The sequence below is a fragment of the Vombatus ursinus genome, unplaced genomic scaffold (assembly GCF_900497805.2).
Source record: "Vombatus ursinus unplaced genomic scaffold, bare-nosed wombat genome assembly UNPS02014807.1, whole genome shotgun sequence".
In the NCBI taxonomy this organism is placed as follows: domain Eukaryota; kingdom Metazoa; phylum Chordata; class Mammalia; order Diprotodontia; family Vombatidae; genus Vombatus; species Vombatus ursinus.
The window spans coordinates 7,315,296-7,334,679 of NW_020954585.1; the positions used below are offsets into that span (position 1 = coordinate 7,315,296).

The window sequence follows — 19,384 nt, forward strand, 5'->3', positions numbered from 1 at the left end:
ACTGAGTATAATCCTGCAGGGGAAAAAATGGTCATTCAGTGAAATAGGGGACTTTCAAGCATTCTTGATGAAAAGACCAGAGCTGAATAGAAAATCTGACTTTCAAATACAAGACTCAAGTGGAAAATGAAGAGGTAAACAGGAAAGAGAAATCACAGGAGACTTATCAAGGTTGAACTGTTTACATTCCTGCATGGAAAGATGATATTTGTAACTCATGAGACCTTTGTCAGTATTAGGGTAGTGGAAGGGAAAAATTATATGTATGTACATATAGATAGATAGATCGATAGATAGATACATAGATAGATAGATAGAGGGCACAGGGTGAGTTGAAGATGAAGGGGTCATATCTGGAGAATAAAATTAAGGGATGAGAGAGGATTATACTAGGAGAAGGAGAAAGGGAAAGGTAGAATGGGGTAAATTATCTCACAAAAAAACCGAAAAGAAAAAGCTCTTACAGTGGAGGGGAACCGGGGGAAGGTAAGAGGAAATAAATGAATCTTATTCTCATAGGATTTGACTAAAGTAGGGTATAACATACAAACTCAAATGGGCATGGAAATCTGTCTTACCCTACAGGAAAACAGGAGAGGAAGGGGACAAGAGAGTAGGGGGATGGTAGAGAGAAGGGCAGAATGGGAAAGGGGGCAATCAGAAGCAAATACTTCTTAAGAGGGACAGTGTCAAAAGAAAGAACAGAATAAATGGGGGGCGGGATAGGATTAAGGGAAATAGAGTTAGTTTTTCACAGCATGTCTACTATGGATGTGTTTTGCATAACTGCACAAGTATAGCCTATATTGAGTTGCTTGCCTTTTCAGTGAGGGTGGGTGGGGAGGAAGGGAGAAAATTTGGAACCCACAGTTTAAAAAAACATATGTTTAAAAAAATGTTTTCACATGCAACTGGGAAATAAGAAATACAGGAAATGGGGTACAGAAATCTATCCTGCCCTACAGGAAAATAGAAGGGGAAGGGGGGGGAGAGATACCAGGGATAGCAGACTAGGGGAAGGGTATTCAGAAAATACAAAAAATATATATATACAAAATAAAAACAAGATAATTTTTTTGAGGGGAGATAGGGAAGATACTTGATGCTTCATATAGATGAGGCATGAGCTGAGCTTTTGAAGAAATGAGGAATTTTATGAGGTAAAGGAAAGAAGGAAGTGCATTCCAGGCACCCTAAGGACAGAAGATGGAATATCATGGCAGGTCGGGGTCAGGTTGTGAAGGATGTGCCAAATAGAGGTATGCATATATTTGATTCTAGATGTAATAGAGTCACAGGAGTTTACTGAGCAGAAAAATGAAATGAAAGACCTGTGCTTTACTATAATCATTTTTTCAGTGGTGGAATAAATGAGTTAAAAAAGGGAGATGAGGCACAGAGACCAATTAGGAAGCTACTGGGATAGTCTGGATGAGGTAATGAAGTAGGATGGTGAAAGGGCTTTGTAAATTATGATGCAATATAAATGTTGGTTAATATTATTATTGATAATAATAAAATATTTGACATTTAAAAAAAAAGAATGTTAAAAATTGTCTTTACACGTAACTGAAAAAAATAAAATCCTATTTAAAAGAGAAAAAAGAAAGACCACAGAGAATTCTCTCACCTTTTAAAGTGTTTTTCAATGAAGCCAGTGAAAATTTTACTCCAGAAGTTATGATAGCAGTGAGCAACCTACACTGATCTGGGATTTTATAAATATTTTATAAATCAAACTACAAAAATGCCAACTGAGTATTTAAATAAGCATTTTGGATAATGAACAAAAAAAACTGCAATCATTAGGAATTAGTGAAAAATAAAGTTAAAAAAACTGGAAAAAAACAAATATTTTTTGCTAAGTGATGGGGATATAAAGGCAAAAATTTTAAAGATCTCACAGTCTAATGGGTGATACAGTAATATGCAAACAACTATGTATAAACAAGAGACATGTGAACTAAAATGTAGATAACCTTAGAGAGAAGGCACTAGCATTAGTTCCAAAAACTGGAAAAAAAAAAACAAATATTTTCTACCATGAATTTCTTCATAGAAAATTCTGAGATTGATTTTTTAAAAAGAAGTCCATTTACAAATTATATTTCCTATATTCCATGCATTCTACCCAAGTACGTTTCAAGAAAATGGAATACTAGGTAAAACAATATAACACAGAATCAAGTTAGTTTTGCCAAACAATGGCATAAATGGGCAATTGACTGAACAATAAATATTACAATAGGGTTTTATATTTTTATGGATGGGGTCTGGTTTCAAAGTATTAACTTTATTATTTCCAAAAAGAAACAGTGAGTCAGTGGGTGTGGACGTGCAGAGGCTCACTTAAGCCACTGCTCGCCTCTGCTCAGCCCAGCCCCGCTCCCACCTCCTCGTGCCGCCGCCAGCCGGAGCCACTAAGATGCTGATGTTCGTGGTGCAGGCCAACATGCCATGCTCCGCGGTGCCCGACTCCCTGCTGAGTGAGCTCACGACACAGCCGGCCAAGGCCACGGGCAAGCCGGTCTAGTACATCGCCGTGCACATCTCGGCCAATCAGGTGATGGCCTTTGGGGGCTCCTCGGACCTGTGCACACTCTGCAGCCTGCACAGCATCGGCAAGATCGGCTGGCCCCAGAACAAGGCATACAGCGAGCAGCTCTGTGAGCTGCTCACCAAGCACCTCAAAATTCCCGGGGACAGGATCTGTATCAATTACTACGACATGAACGCGGCCAACATGGGCCGGAACAGGTCCACCTTTGTCTGAGCTCCCCTGATGTGTGTGCGCCCTGGCCCAGGCTCCCAAGCTACTATCCCTTTGCTGTCTGGTCACTTCCTGGTTCTTGTGAAGTTGAGAAACAATAAAATGCTTTTAGGTGTCAAAAAAAAAAAAGAAAAGAAAAGAAAAAGAAACAGTCAAGGCATCCTTCCACCAGGTATGCTTGTATTTATTTTATATAGTATATTGGACTTCTAAAGGAGGCAGACAGAGAGGAGAGAGAACCAGTCTCTGAGTCAGGAAAACTCAAGTTCAAATCCCAACTTCAATACATACACACTAGCTTGACTCTGAATAAGGCATTTGACCTTTCTGTGTCTCTGGCAACTTTCCAAGACTGTAAGTTGCAGAAAAGTTGCTCATCTGCATTTCCTACACCAATGAAATGACAGGCTCTAATGTCCTTCACACAGTCTTCCACCTACTATTTCTAAGGAGGGATCACCTGAGCCAGAACTAAAATCACCTCTTCATCTAGATATACTAGGCACATCACTAGAGACTTCACTACAAGTATTTTGGTAGTAAGTCTTATCTCTATTGAGGCAAAAGGAAACAAGCTTAAGGACCAAGATTGGAGTCAATGAAATGCATCTTGTAAAAATTATCAATTCCACACATATATTTAGTACACCCTGCACAACATCACTTTTGAAGCTACACCCATTGCTTTTCATAATACAGCAATGGGATGATAGAATAGTGTTTACTCATTTACCAAACCACCACATCACTTCCATCAACTTTGTGACAGACTATAGAATCACACATTCCAATGCTGCCTGTACTGCATTTAAATGACCAGAGATTCCTGAAGCCTCCTCTTAAAATAAAGAAACCTGCAACTGAACTGCTTCAACTCTAGGTGTCACCACTGCATCATATCATAGCAGAAAGGGACCTTGCCTTCTTACATTTGAAGTTTTAAAAATCCAAAAAGGTGTGCAAGGCAAGAAAAACACTTACTGTATTCATTAGCATTTCAGTAATGAACAGTGAGGTTTTTCCTTCGAAAATTGTTTCAGTTTAATAAAGAATATCTTTTAGAAACAAAAGCTTTGAAAGAATTGATCACTCGTTATTTAAAATGGATTTTAACTAAAAGTTTACTATGTATTTCCTTTCAATATTTCTTTTGAACTGAGTTAGTTTTCCCCCTTATTTGCAAACTGATATCCTGCGTTGTGTACTTTTTTTCTGAAGTCTGGTGGAAATCTATACTTTGGAATGTGGGAGAATAAAACCATGAGAGAACAACATTGCATCTATGGCTTGAATTATTTGAACAAAAGCTAAATAAGACATAACATAGCACAAGCTTACTGAGCAAAAAAGGAAGCCAAGCTCATTTATTTTACTGTATACCTTTCTAGAAGTGATTTATTAAATTTTCTATCTTTATTCACAGGGGGTTATTTGAAAAGATTGCTCTTGCGCCGTGTTGATTAGAAGACAAAGTTTCTACAGTAAAATGGCACTTGATTTAGAATATGAAAATCAAATTGGGAAGTTTTAGAGGATTTTTCCCTAGCAGAAACAAACACTACTTACTACTGGTAGAGATGGTGCTACTGTGTCTCTTTGCCTCTAGTCTCTTTCCCTCTCCAACCCATCCATCACACTGCTGCCATGTGGATTTTCCTTAACCACATCATATTCCTACTTAGAAACTTCTGTGGCTCTGTACTGACTCTTAAGATCTTTTAAATATAAATCACTATTTGGCATTGAAAGTCCTTCACACCCTGGCCCTAAGCTACCTTCCTAGCCTCATACATCATTCCCTCTCCTGCATTCTTCAGCCAGCCAAGCAGGCTTTCTCTGTTCCTCATAAGGGATGCTCCTATTTCCTATCTCCTCACCAACTTACTCTGTCCCTTGCCTGGAATGCATGCCCTGCTCAGCTTCACTCCTCATTTTCCCTCAAGACTCAGCTGAAGCACCACCTTGTATATGTAAAGTCTTTTCTGATCCCCTTCCCCTCCCTCATAAAAATCACTTTAGTTTTGTATATATTTATATTTGTCTACAATGTCTCCCCTGAGGTAATGTAAACTCCGTGAGGGCAGGGACTGTTTCATCTTTGTCTCTCTATTCTCAGCAACCCTGCACAAAGCCTGGCATACAGGAGCTACTTAATAAATGCTTACTGATTATTTGATTGATTAGTTTTCCAGGCCAGCAATGGAAGCCTGCTTATCCTTTAAGATACCTGAAGTATATTACAAATAGTACTGTAGAACCCAGCCACCATACATGTTTCTATTCAGTTTCCAACTTGAGATGCCAGAGACCTGAAGTCCTGGTAAAGTAAGTGAAAACTCCCCTTTCCTTCACCCTCTGGGGACCTTCCTCTCTCCCCTCACCCAGCTGCAAACCACCTGTGATAAGGTTAAGCAGGGTCTATGCATGAGGGAGGAAATTACGTTCCCCGCCCTTCCATTCCCCTCCCATAATGCCTACTCCTGATGAGACCAAGCTGGAGAAGAGGGAAAAGGAGAATGGAAGAAGCAGTAGCAGAGTTTCCGCAACCACGGCAAAATCCACTTTACCCTCTTCTCCTCTCTCATGTTCCTCCATGCACTCCCTTTTCTCCTACACTAGCTGTGGGGTAGCAAGGGTATGGGAGGTGGGGGAAGGACACAGAGACAGGGCTTTGGGGAACAAGGGATGCCACGAAGCCAGTGGCAGTTAAGAGGAAAGGGAAAGGAGTACCTGTTGCCATTCAGGTGTAAAGGTCAAGTTGGAAATCGTCTGTGAGCAGGCTTTCCAGAAGTCCTAGGGTAGGGCTGAAATTTTGTCCTGACGAATATTTTGAAATTAATTCATTTGGAATTTACATAACCAGGAACCTTTTCATTAGAGAAATTGTGCTGTTGTCTATATGTGAATCTGGCTACTTTATCAATTAGTACCCATAACATAAAATACAAAAAACAGTGGAAATGAATAAGCAGGGGAAACCAATAGGGGACAGAGAATGTCATAGTTGCTCTAATATGTAGAGCACTTAATAGCATTCAAATATTCAAAATATCAGGGTTCTCTCAGGAAACATGAGACGAAATGTATCATCAATCAACATGCATTTATGCCTGCTATATGCCATGCACTGTGCCAGATGAGGATACAAAAACAAAAATCAAATAGTCCTTGCCCTCAAGGAACTTTCAGATTGCGGAAAAGAGTTGGAAGTAAGGACCCTTGGGCTCCAGTCACCTCTTCCATGTGACTCTGAGCAAGTCATTTCATCTCTGCTTCCTAATCTGTTCAATGACTAAACTGACCTCTAAGGACCCTTATACCGCTAAAATTCTGATCCTAATTACTATTTCTACCATTAAATGAGAGCTTCTCTAACCTGCACTCAAAAAACTCTGATGAAAAATGATCAGATTTTGATCCACCAAGTTCAAATGCTTAATGAATGGGACTGAAACTCTCATAAATCTTTTTGTTGTTGTTGTTTCAAAACTGACAAGTAATTCAGATAGAACTGGCAAATAAATATGATTAAGACAGCAAATGAAAGCAAAGCGGTTAAGGAAATTACAGAAAGTATTGATCCCATTAGACTAATTTGATGCTCTTATCATTTTTTCATTTCACCTATTTTTCTTTTTCTTACTGAGCAAAATAATTATTTAAAGAAATTACCTGAAAATAGAACTAAGAAACTCAAAACAAGACTTTCTTGTTAGTTCTAGTAACACTTAGTCAAGATTCACCATTTGATCCAAAAACCCACCTGGATTTTAAACTTCAATGTTTTCAGTGACTGAATCAGTCCATAAGCACGTATTAAACACCTATTATGTGCCAGGCACTATGCTAAGTGCTAGCGATAAAAAAAAAAAAAAGGCAAAAGATAGTCCCTGCTCTCATGGAGCTCATAACCTAATGGAAGAGAAAATAAGCCAACAAACATTTACAAACAAGCTATGTACAGGATAAAAAGGAAAATTTTTTAAAAAGTTTGAAAGGGAAGGCAGTAGAATTAAAAAGGGCTGGGAAAGGATTCCTGTAGATAACTGCCTAATTTCATAGGCCATGATGGCCTAATTTTAATATCACAAACAACCCATAATCTCATCTATAACTATTTTTTGTTAAAATAAACAAAATTGAACCAAGAATCCAAAATTACTCTTCCTCACTAAGATACCCAAAAAGTAGTCTAGGGTTCATGCATAAACATCACTTTGCACCTCAATGGCCTCTGAAAATTTCACAAAGAAATCAGGAGGATCTAAGTAGTAAATTAGGGAAAAGAAGTGATAATAAAAAGAGGGCATCAGAGCAATTTGCAAGATTTATGGGTCACCAGAAGTCAACCACCCCAACAAAGGTTCTAGTTTCAGGTTTACAACATATCATATACCAGATTCCTTACACTCAACATGCAACATCACCGAGTCCATAAGAAAGAGCTTGTTTTCCATGGATAGGATAGATTGCCCTCTTGTCCAATTCTACTTCCTCCAGAAGGTTTAGGGTAGGAAGCATGAGGAAGTGAGATCCATGTTTAAATATATGCCTCTTTTCTCTGTTCTTCCATCCACTGGTATGCCAGGAAGTAGCATTACGGGACAGAGGAGGGTGTCAAGACCCCTAGGAGCACAACTAGCGAGCACAAATACAGAGAAAAGAAACTGTAGTCTAAGTCTATCAATTATCAAAATTAAAATTAGGTCAAATAAGTGTATTCTCACTGAGAATACATGCTAGACCACATTCCCCTGTGGGATGTTAAGTACCCATGTCACCTAGACTTCCAACAGTTTTTTCTTCAAGATAATAAACTACTATTCTATTACTAACAAGAATGTGAAAACAGAGGGCAGGTATAAGATGCAGATTTGGTGGCTCCTTCCTTATACCTAGTCCTCTCTGCTACTACCAAAGATTTCCCTATTTCCCTCTCAAACACAGGAGAATTTAAAAGCATTTCACAAATGTTATCAACCATGAAAACTAGAGGGACTAAGACTGGAAAATAAAAATTTTATAAAGCAGGTCAGTCAGGGAAGAGTTAATTAAGTAATTAAAAAGTCACATGCAATTCAAGATCTGCAACTGGGCACTGTTGTTGGTCTTAAGGCCACAAATTTTCCCTAGTTATATTATTAGTATGACATTGGTAAATACTATTAGAGTTGGAGAAAACGTTTATAAGTTGGTAAAGGTTTTGAAGCCAAGGCTGACCAAGGCAGTATATTAAGGAAATGACTGTTGAAACACTTCATTTAGAATCATTACTTCCTTCAGCAGGCACTGAAATGCAACTGACATATAGGTGGAAATTTGACTGGGGAGTAATCAAGTTGCAACTAGAGATCACATTTATCATGGAGTGATATCAAATCGAACTACCCTTTTTGCTACATACTTTATCCTGAGAGCAGAAATATTAATGCTTCTGAAGAACATGGTTATGTAATTAAAACAGTATGTTATAGGAATAAATGATACATGTCAGAACACTAATGGCCTTCACAGAGAAAAATAAGATAAAGAAATCAATCTTTTAGAGTCTACGCCAAGAAATGTACATCACAAAACAACAGATAGGGCAATCACTAAGTAGACAGGAATCATTTACAACTGACAATTTAAATCTCAAAAATCCTCTATGTAACTCTAGATCCCTAAAAATTAAGTAGTTAGACCAGCAGCTTATTTGTATACTCTAACAATAAGAGTAACCCAAAATGGCACAGGTTTCCCACAAGTGAAAGTACATAAGCAAAAGCTGGATGTTCATATGTTAAGAGAAACTGTAGCAGAGACTCATAAATGGAGAAATGAGTTGAACTACATGACCTCTAACACGATCTGAACATCAGATAAAAAATATATGTATAATCATATAATTCTAAGATTAAGTGTGGCCATTGCATTGGTCCACTCACAGATTACAGTAAAATCCCTAATAAAATAAATATTAACCAAGTTTATGTTGGACAAAGCTTTTACAACAACCCATGGGTCAATAAAAAATATTTTAAATCACTGGCTACTTAACTCCCTCCAGTCTTTGCAAGGGTAGGGAAATCAATGTGGATTATTAGCTTTACTATCAGACATGGTTAATAGTATAACATGGTTAGCTAGTGATACTCAACCCTTCTTTTCTTTTTCAAGCTTTCCTTCAAGGGATAATTTTTGGAATAAGAGAGGGAGAAGGGATACACTGAAAAATCAAGGTAATATAAAAACAAAAATATCAATAGAAATAAAATAAAGAACAAATGAATGGCCACTTAAACAATACAATGCTCAATGCTTATTGAAAACAGAACATCAAGAATTAAAATCTTAAGATTTCCCATTACTTCAGTCAGAACATACTTACCATTTTCCACATATGGATGAAAAGGCAAAACCAATGCAAGGATGACCCTGCCCCGAGTTGGCTCCAGTACACTTCTAATATCTTTTAATAAAGTCAGTGGCTGATCACAACGATCAAGCAGATTCAAGCAGCTGATGACATCATACTGGAATCCTGTGTTCTGCCATTCATTTATGCCAAGCACTCTGGGGAAAAAGTAGAAATAATAAACTCAACACAACTCACTAAATAAATATTTTAAATAGCTAAAATCCCATTTTAATATAACTTTATTTTTGTCTTTTAAAACAAAGCAGGTCTAAAACATTTGATAACTTTGTTTATAACTGCTTTTCACAGTAATAAGATCAATAAGCCAACGGTAACAGGGAGTATAGGGTTTACCACACAATTTTATTGATTTCTAGCAATAGAAGAAATTAAGGCCTATATCAAGATATGCAAAGTAACTGAAAGCCTAATGGATAAATAATATGTCTATGGTTTATAATCGTTATATGTGTAACAAATGAGAATAGAATATCATAAAATGGTTATGAAACTAGTGCATCACACAATTATGAACATCACTTACATATTGTACTTAAAGCAATGAGACCCATTTATAAAAACATTTATTAAGATTAAATAATAAAAGACATCCTGTATTCATGTATCCTATTTCCAAGGCCCTCTCTATACTAAACAATGGCAATATAGATGAGAAACTATGATTTCCATTTATAGTTCACAACCCATTAAGCGAATCTTTGCTCCCTGGAGAGAGATATGCTATTTCATATACATTTAAAAGTCATCATAGAGAAAGACAAAGTGTAGGGCATCTTGTGACTGTTGAGTGAAGGGCAGGATTAATACACTCTCATACTTCAATAAATAAAGTTAAACACATTTCCAATGTTTGATAACATATTTCTAACAACGAAAAGGATTTTTATAATAACGGTTTTTAGTTACTAATATCGTTCAGGTTATTTCATAAGATTACTTATTCTTGTTTCATTGTATTTGTGACAATGGTGTGGTACATGAGACACATCATGAGTGAAATAGCTAAGGATAGATACATGAAAAAGCATCTGCAGAGTATATGTCTTTCAGATATTAAACAGATACCAGATTTATTTCTTATAAGTATCTTTAACCACTGATATTTTGTAATACTTTCAGGAAAGGAAAAAAATGAAAAACAAATTAAATCATTAATTCATGTCATTTTCCACCTAGATTTTGAAAATTCATTTAAATAATTTTTAAAAATACACAGAGGAACACAGAAGTTTAGAAGGGGACATAGATGACTATGGCAGGACTAGAGTTATAAAATTTCAAATAAACTTTAAAAAAAAATGAAGCTACCTCACACCTATCAGATTGGTTAATATGACAGAAAATGAAAATGATTAAGGTTGGAGAGGATGTGGAAAAATTGGGACACTAATACACCACTGGTGAAATTGTGAACTGGTCCAACCATTATGGAGAGCAATCTGGAACTATGCCCAAAGAGCAACCAAATTGTGTATACCCTTTGATCCAGCAATACCAGTACTAGGTCTGTATCCCAAAGAGACCGTAAAAAAGGAAAAAGGATTTATATGTGCAAAAATATTTACAGCAGCCCTTTTCATGGTGGCAAAACACTGAAATTGAGGGGTTGCCCATCAATTAGAGAATGGCTAAACAAGCTGTGGTTATATGAATGTAATGAATACTATTGTGCAGTAAAAAATGATGAACAGGCAGATTTCAGAAAGACCTGGAAAGACTTGTATGAACTGATACAAAATGAAATGAATAGAACCAGGAAAACATTGTAAACAGTGTTGGCAACATTATGTCATGATCAATTGTGAATGTCTCAGCTCTTCTAAGCAACAAAATTAGCTAAGACAAGTAAAAAGGACTCACAAAGGAAAATGCTATCCACATCCAGAAAAAGAACTCATAGACTCAGAAAGCAGATCAAAGCATACTTTTTTTCACTTCTTTTTTGTGTTTTTTTTCCCTTTTGATCTCTTTCTTCTTTCACAACTGTGACTAATATGGAAATGTTTGACATTTTAGGAAGAGGGGAGGGAAAAAATTTGGAACTCAAAATCTTATAAAAATGAATGCTAAAAATTGTCTTGACATGTAACCGGGGGAAAAAAACAAAATACTATTTTTTTCAAAAAGAAGCTTCATATAATGTATATTCCCAATTTCACTTGCACCACTCTTTTTACATTCATTGTTGTAAGAAGAAAAGTTAGTGTTTTTAAAGTTCATAGCAATAAAAAGATTATTTTTTAAGTTAAATAAATCATTTGTTTAGTTTTTCAAACATTTACTAAATCATTTTCCTTCTAGGGTCTTAGTTTCCTCATCTGTAAAATTAGGGGATCAAACATGAATGACCTCTAAAGTCCTGTTCAGATCTAACATTCCATAATCCTACAAAATAAAAAATCCAATTTCCAAGGACTATACTGATTATGTAGCTGTGCTAGGATTTGTTTCAAATTTGCTTGAAATAAATGGTGCCAACTAAGACTTAAGGGTAATTCTGTCACATATAGATAGATGTTACATTTGTCATAATTGGATTAAATTTAGGCAAGGAACACTGTGAGGGACTGTCTGATGTTGGCTACTGCCAAGTGCGGGTTGTGGCAAGATTGGGGTAGGATCTGGGTATTTGGAAGTAACCGGAGCTCACGCTCCCGAGGCAGGGGCTGTGGTGGGCAGAGTTGTGGTGAACTGGGATGGGCTGGATACAGAGAAGTCCTGAGGCAGTGGGCAGTGCTATGTGAGATAAGCTGGGGAAGGTACAGAATACAAGGAAGTAGCCGGAGCATGTGCTCCTGAGGCAGGGGGCTGTGCCACATGGGAGTGGGACGGCAGAGGATGAGTTCCCTTTGCTTAGTCCCCTCCCTAAATGCAACGTCAACCCCAGACACCTCCTTCCTGTGTCCTTCCTGACTTCCTGGGTCACATACCTTCCCTTTGTGTAGCACTGACCCCAGACGCCTCCTCCCGGTATCTGGGCCTGACTTCCTAGGTCACATACTCTTTGTCTATGCACTAATCCCAGATGCCTCCTCCCGGTATCCAGTCCTAGCCTCCTGCGTCACTTCCTCTCCCTTGGTGCGCTAAACTCAGACATCCCCTTCCGGTATCTGACCCTACAATCATTGACTAGTAGGCGGGCTGAGGAGGAGGGGCTAAGTAGGTACTTAAGGAACGATTGTGGTCGGATCACGCTCTCTTTGCTCCTGCTCTGTTGCTCTGGCCTTCCTGCTTGGCCTTGCTGTGATGGCCTCTGAATAAAGCTCGGGTGTTGGCACCTCCTGGTAGGCTCGTCTCTGTGTGTTTATCCGGGTAGGCACCGAAGACTGGTAAGTAGTATGACTCTGGCAGCCTGCTCCTTATAGGAGGAGAGTGCACGGCGCGGCCGGCACAAGTGGCGCCCAACGTGGGGCGGAGGAAATAGGCCAGAGGCCCCGTGGATCAGCTGGTCTGGTCGCGGGAAGAGAGACAAGACCCGTAGCCAATAGGGTGAAGGAAGGAAGATGGGACAGATGTTTGTTAAGGTCCCGGATAGGGAGGTGCTAGGGAAAGAAGTATATAAAAGAGTGAAAGAAGCGGAAATCAGTAGTGAGGAAGGACACAGGAAGGAGGCGTCTGGGGTTGACGTTGCATTTAGGGAGGGGACTAAGCAAAGGGAACTCATCCTCTGCCGTCCCACTCCCACGTGGCACAGCCCCCTGCCTCAGGAGCACGTGCTCCGGCTACTTCCTTGTATTCTGTACTTTCCCCAGCTTATCTCACATAGTACTGCCCACTGCCTCAGGACTTCTCTGTATCCAGCCCATCCCAGTTCACCACAACTCCACCCACCACAGCCCCTGCCTCGGGAGCGTGAGCTCCGGTTACTTCCAAATACCCAGATCCTACCCCAATCTTGCCACAACCCCCACTTGGCAGTAGCCAACATCAGACAGTCCCTCACAGAACACTGTCAAACTGCTGCATAGCCAAATAAATTTTAAAGATTATCTTTTAAATTTCAATTTAATATTTTATTTTCCCCCAATTACATGTAAAAACAATTTTCAACATTCATTTTTAAAACTGAGTTCCAAATTCTCTCCCTTCCTTCCCACTCCCTTCATTGAGAAGACAAGCAATTTCATATAGGTTATAGATGTGCAATCATGCAAAACATTTCCATATTAGTCAGGATGTAAAAGAAAACATAGACCAAAATAAAAACCCAAGAAAAATAAAGAGAGCAAAAAAAGTATTACTTCGATCTGTATTCAGATTCTATCAGTTCTTTCTCTGGGGATGGATAGTATTTTTCATCTTAAGTACTTCAGAGATGTCTTGCATCATTGCATTACTTAGAATAGCTAAATCATTCACAGTTGATCATCTTACAATGTTGCTGTTATTGTGTAAATGTTCTCCTGGTTCTACTCATTTCACTTTCCGTCAGTTCCAGGTAAATTGCTCCAGGTTTCTGAGAGCATCTAGCTCATCATTTCTTATATCACAATAGTATTCCATCACAATCATATACCACAAATTGTCCAGCCATTCCCCAATTGATGGGCATTCTCTCCATTTCCAGTTCTTTGCCAGCAGAAAAGATGTGTTATAAAGATTTGGGCAGAGTTCAAAATTGCTCTACATAAAGGTTGAATTTATTCACAACTCCACCAACAGTGTATTAGTGTCTCAATTTTCCCACAGCCCCTCCAACAATCTAACAGGTGCAAAGTAGTACCTGAGTATTGTTTTAATTTGTATTTCTCTAATCAATAGTGCTTGAAGACTATTTTTATTGCTTTCATCAAGTTCTTATTTAAAATCAAAGTGAAAAAAACCTAGGACTAATAGTTTATTACTTGTCTGGCCAAAAGGACTTGATTACATTTCAAAATGTAAACAAAGAATTAATATTTTTGGTAAAAACAAAATTCTAGGTTTATGTTCAATATAGCATCTGACAATTAAAACTGTCTTTTAAAATTTATCTCCAAATGCATATGCAAATACAGAACTTTCAGGCTGCTATTTTTGAAAAATAAAAAATGTGCACATCATAAAAATTAGATTTCTAGTGAAATGAGGTAAGACCTATACTCACATAAGCCCAATATCATCTTAGTTATAACTGTAATGTTAAGATTTTTATCTGTCAGGTAAATCCCAATGGTATAACCAAATGTATTAAACTTCAACCTTCTCTCCACACCAAAAAAAAAACAAACAAAAAAAATCCATTTATACAGGAAGTCTAAGCATATTAGCTCTTCTCTTTTCAGGAAACTGGAAAAGTGACTTGCCCAAGGTCATCCTGAAAATAGAGGCAGAATGGAAATTACAACCCAAAAGCCAGTCATGTTATTCAGACCAGTAAACCACATCTCTGCATATAGGGAAACAGGGCAAGCACTCTTTAAATAAATGTTTATCATAATGTGTGAAAATGGTTGAAGCTCTATATTTGAAGTCTAAATACATCCTTTTGTTATTGAGGGGGAGGGAGAAAGAAGACTATTCATCATAGAAACTGATTCCACTTAACCACAGTTTTATTTTTTTTAGTTTAAAATGACACCAATCCAATATATGCTTATTAGATTAAAATTATTTTAGTTGCTAATCTTTATTAGTGGGATTTAAGTTAATAGCATTAAAATTATTTTAGCTGCTTTTGTTAGTTGCTAATTGGCATTAGAATGGTTCCCACACAGGCAGTTATGCACACGGATGAAATCATATGTCTAAAATGACATCCCACTCCAATAATTCCCACATTTCTCCTGAAGATGTACATTGTCTGCTGACAGAAATTACATACAGTTCTCAATTAGTTGCATATGAAACAATCTACTTTTCAGATTATCTGCAGGTAATATTAACTCCTGGCAGTCACAACTTTTCTGGCACAACATGCTAGAATACAGAATACTTGTCATCACTGCCCAGATGGGTAACACTCAAAAGAATATAAACTAATTCTAGTATCAACTTGAATAAAGCATAACTAAGAAGATAAACACGCTAGAGGAAGAGAACATACTATTTTTAACAACACAATGTTAAGTTTTAAAAATATTAATATTTCACATTTGTGATTATTAACCATTCCGCCTTCCCCTCCCCATCAACAATTAAGTCCTACAAATTCTTTATTTAAAAAAATATATATTTGCTGTCTTGTAATTTCTTGAAAACCTCACTTAAGGTTTGCAATGAGATTTTAAAATTTTAAATAAAATGATAATTAAGTCCATTTAAGTCTCCTTGATAACTTTTTTAGTTAAACATATTAAAATTTCCTAAAAACCTAATACAGCGAAACCAATAATAAGAAATCAAATTGGAAATCATTAAGTTTTATAAGAAATATTTTTAATTATTTTATAGAGCTAGAAATAATAACAACAAGATTCATTTGGAAGAACAAAAGTTTCAGAAGAATATCAAGGGAACTAATGAAAAGAAATGCTGGGGAAGATGGCTTAGCCATTCCAGATCTTAAATTGTATTATAAAGCAACAATCATCAAAACTACTTGGCACTGGCTAAGAAATAGAGTGGGGGGATCAGTGGAATAGGTTAGGTATGCAAGATACAGTAGTCAATGACTAGAGCAATCTACTGTTTGATAAACTGAAAGACCCCAGCTTCTGGGATAAAAACTCACTATTTGACAAAAGCTGCTGGGAAAACTAGAAAATAGTATGACAGAAACAAGGCACAGACCAACATCTTACACCATATACCAAAATAAAGTCAAAATGGTTTAGATTTAGACATAAAGGCTGATACTATAAGCAAACTGGGAAAGCAAGGAATAGATTACCTGTCAGATTTACGTAGAACAGAAGAATTTATGACCAAACAAGAGACAGTGAACACTATGAAATGCAAAATGGCTAATTTTGATTACACTAAATTGAAAAGATTTTGCACAAAGCCAATGCAATCAAGATTAGGAGGGAAGCAGAAAACTGGGAAAGAATTCTTACAACGAGTATCTATGATAAAGAACTAAGTCAAATTTATAAGAATACAAGTCATTCCCCAATTGATAAATGGTCAAAGGACATGAACAGGCAGTTTTCAGATAAAATTAAAGCTATCTATAGTCATATGAAAAAATGCTCTAAATCAGTATTCATTAGAGAAATGTAAATCAAAATATTTCTGAGGTACCATATCACACTTATCAGACTGGCCAAAATGATAAAACAAGAAAATGATAAATGCTGGAGAAGATGTGGGAAAATTGGAACACTAATGCATTGCTGGTGGAGTTGTGAAATGATTCAACCATTTTGGAGAACAATTTGGAACTATGCCCACAGGGCTATAAAAATGTGCATACTCTTTGACCCAGCAATAGCACTTCTAGGACTGTATCCCAAAGAGATCATAAAAATGGAAAAAGGACCCATATGTACAAAAATATTTATAGCAGCTCTTTCTGTGCCGGCGAAGAATTGGAAATTGAGGGGATGCCCATCAATTGGGGAATGGCTAAACAAGTTGTGGTATATGAATGTGATGGAATACTATTGTGCTACAAGAAATGATGAGCAGTAGCAATACAAGCATCTAAGATGTATCCAAAGGTCTCATGATGGAAAATGCTATCCATATCCAAACAAAGAACTATGGAGTTTGAATGCAGATCGAAGCATACTATTTGCTATTTTTTTTCCTTCTCCTCTGTTTTGTTTCCTCTTTCTGGTGGTTCCTCCTATTGATTCTAATTCTTACTAACAACATCACTAATGTGAAAATGTTTAATAGGAATATATATGTATAGCCTATATCAGATTGCGCATCGTCTTGGGGAGGGAGGTAGAGAAAAATTTAAAATTCAAAAGCTTATGGAAGTGATTGTTGATTACTCAAAATAAATTAATTAAAAATTTTAAAAAAAGAAAAAAAAAGAAACGATGAGCAGGAAGATTTCAGAAAAATCTGGAAAGACTTGTATGGACTAATGCTGAGTGAAGTGAGCAGAACCAGGAGAACGCTGTACACGGTAACAGCCATGTTTGTGCGATGACTAACTTTGACAGACTTAGCTCTTCTCAGCAATGCAAGGATCTAAGACATTTCTAAAAGTCTCATGATAGAAAATGCTATGCACATCCAGAGAAAGAACTATGGAGTTGGAATGCAGATTGAAGCATACTATTTGCTCTTTTTTTTTCTTGTTTTGGTTTGTTTCCTCTTTCCTGTGGTTCCTATTGGTTCTAATTCTTCTTTACAACATGACTAATGTGAAAACATGTTTCATAGGAATGTATATGTAGAGCCTATATCAGACTGCATGCTATCTTGGGGACAGAGGTAGGAAGAGAAGGGGAGAAAATTTAAAACTCAAAAGCTTATGGAAGTCACTGTTGAAAAATAAAAATAAACTAAATATATACATTTTTAAATCAAAGCAGCTTAAGCTCTATATAAGGGTTTCCTGGCACATCTTTATTTACCTGGTCAGTCTGTTTTACTACCACCAAACCTCATCCTCCTTCCTCAAATATCAGAAAGATTATGATTTCAGCCTTTATGAAGAAGCTAATCTAGTTTCACTGCAATTCAAAATGATGACTTTGGTATTTTCTAGTTGATGTTCCACTTTATAAAATGCCACCCAAATTCTTATTAGAAAACCAAAAAAACACAATTTATTTAGGTCCCAGATATGGATGTAAAATGATGATCTAACACCTTCAAAGAATTAGAGAATTTACACTGTAAATTGAAAATTTTCCCCTAACAAATTCTTTTTTTTTTTTTTGAGTAGAGAAAAAATTAGGAATACTAGAGACTAAAAACATAGAAATAATGCTTTCTTGTTATGAGTTTAAAAAAATTTATATAAAAGCTAGAAAATTCATCTTAATTTTGAAATACTGTTTTTATTTTATACTAGTTTACTGAAAAAATAGCAAGAGGAAGCTAAGTCAGAGCCCAGTAGAATGCTTGAGCTTCACAGTTCTGAACTACAGTGGAGAGAAAGCAGACGGGCTGTCTATCTCTACTAAGTCTAGAACCAGTACAGTGAGCCCCCAAGCTGGAGGGGGTCGTAGGGAGTGGGAGAGGCTCACCAGCCTGCCTAAAAAGAGGCAAATCAGCCCAGGTCTAAAACACAGGCCAAAGCTTCAGTACCAGCCAGCAGTGAGGTAAGACCTGGGAATGACCACTGCACTTCTAGCCTGGACAAGATAGAAAGGCTAAGTTTAAAAATGAAATAGCAATCAATGTTATATTCCTCAGGTTGGTAAAAAATTTTAATTATACATAAGAGTACAGGGATTTCTAGAGGCAGCTAAATAGCTCAGTGGATAGAGGGCTGGGCCTCAAGTCAGGAAGACCTGAGTCCAAATCTAGCCTCAAGACACTTAACAGCTGTGTAATCTTGGGCAAGTCACTTAACCTCCATTTGTCTAGGAGGCAACTAGGTGGCACAGTGGATAGAGTGCTGGGCTTATAGTCAAGAACACCTGAGTTCAAATTCAGCCTCAGACACTTACTAGCTGTGCAACACTGGGCAAGTCACTTAGCCTCTGATTGCCTTAATCCACTGGCAAAGGAAATGGCAAAGCATTCTAGTATCTTTGCCAAGAAAACACCATGGACAGTGTGGTCACAAAGGGTTGAACATCATTAAATGACTAGGAATTTCTGCATGTGCAGCTGGGGTGTGCAAAAAATTAAAACAAACAAAAAAACCTTAAAACGCTCCAAAACAAAACTAACATGTCTTTTATACTGTGGCTTAGCAAACACTAATCTCTGGCTAAATTTGAATTATTAATTTAACTTTATTTTTATTTACCACTGAAATCTGTACTCATGCATGAAGTCATATACAAAGCTTTAAAAACAAGGAAGGAAAGGAGAGTCAATTTGATTCTTTTTTCTTTATGCTACTTGTTTGGATAACTTATCACCTAGAAGTGGAAGGGAAGGGAAAGGGATGTAATAAAAGTACTAGTTATTTTTATGATTTGTTCTTTGACTCACCTATTCCTTAGGATTAAGTTATTTATTTCACAATTAATTTTTAATCTTTGCTTCAAAAGTTCTTTATTGAATGTAATTTTTATTACATTATGGTTAAAAAGAAGGCATAACAGTTCTGCTTTTCTGCATTTGTCTATGAGGTTTTTACACCCTAATCCATGGTCAATTTTGCCAAGGTGCCATGCACAGCTAAGAAATAG

General features: G+C 37.0%; 1 protein-coding gene and 1 pseudogene across 3 annotated transcripts in view; one reads left to right on the forward strand and one right to left on the reverse strand.

The window, feature by feature from the left end:
* LOC114052422 (methyltransferase-like protein 9) overlaps positions 1–19,384 on the reverse strand; it is a 62,994-nt gene that overhangs the window by 5,352 nt on the left and 38,258 nt on the right. For all 3 annotated transcript variants that reach the window (XM_027875020.1, XM_027875019.1, XM_027875018.1), the window contains exon 4: positions 9,141–9,325. In XM_027875020.1, the coding sequence (XP_027730821.1) occupies positions 9,141–9,325 (185 nt within the window). The remainder of the gene's footprint in view (positions 1–9,140; positions 9,326–19,384) is intronic.
* On the forward strand, positions 2,426–2,834 carry LOC114052424 (annotated as a pseudogene).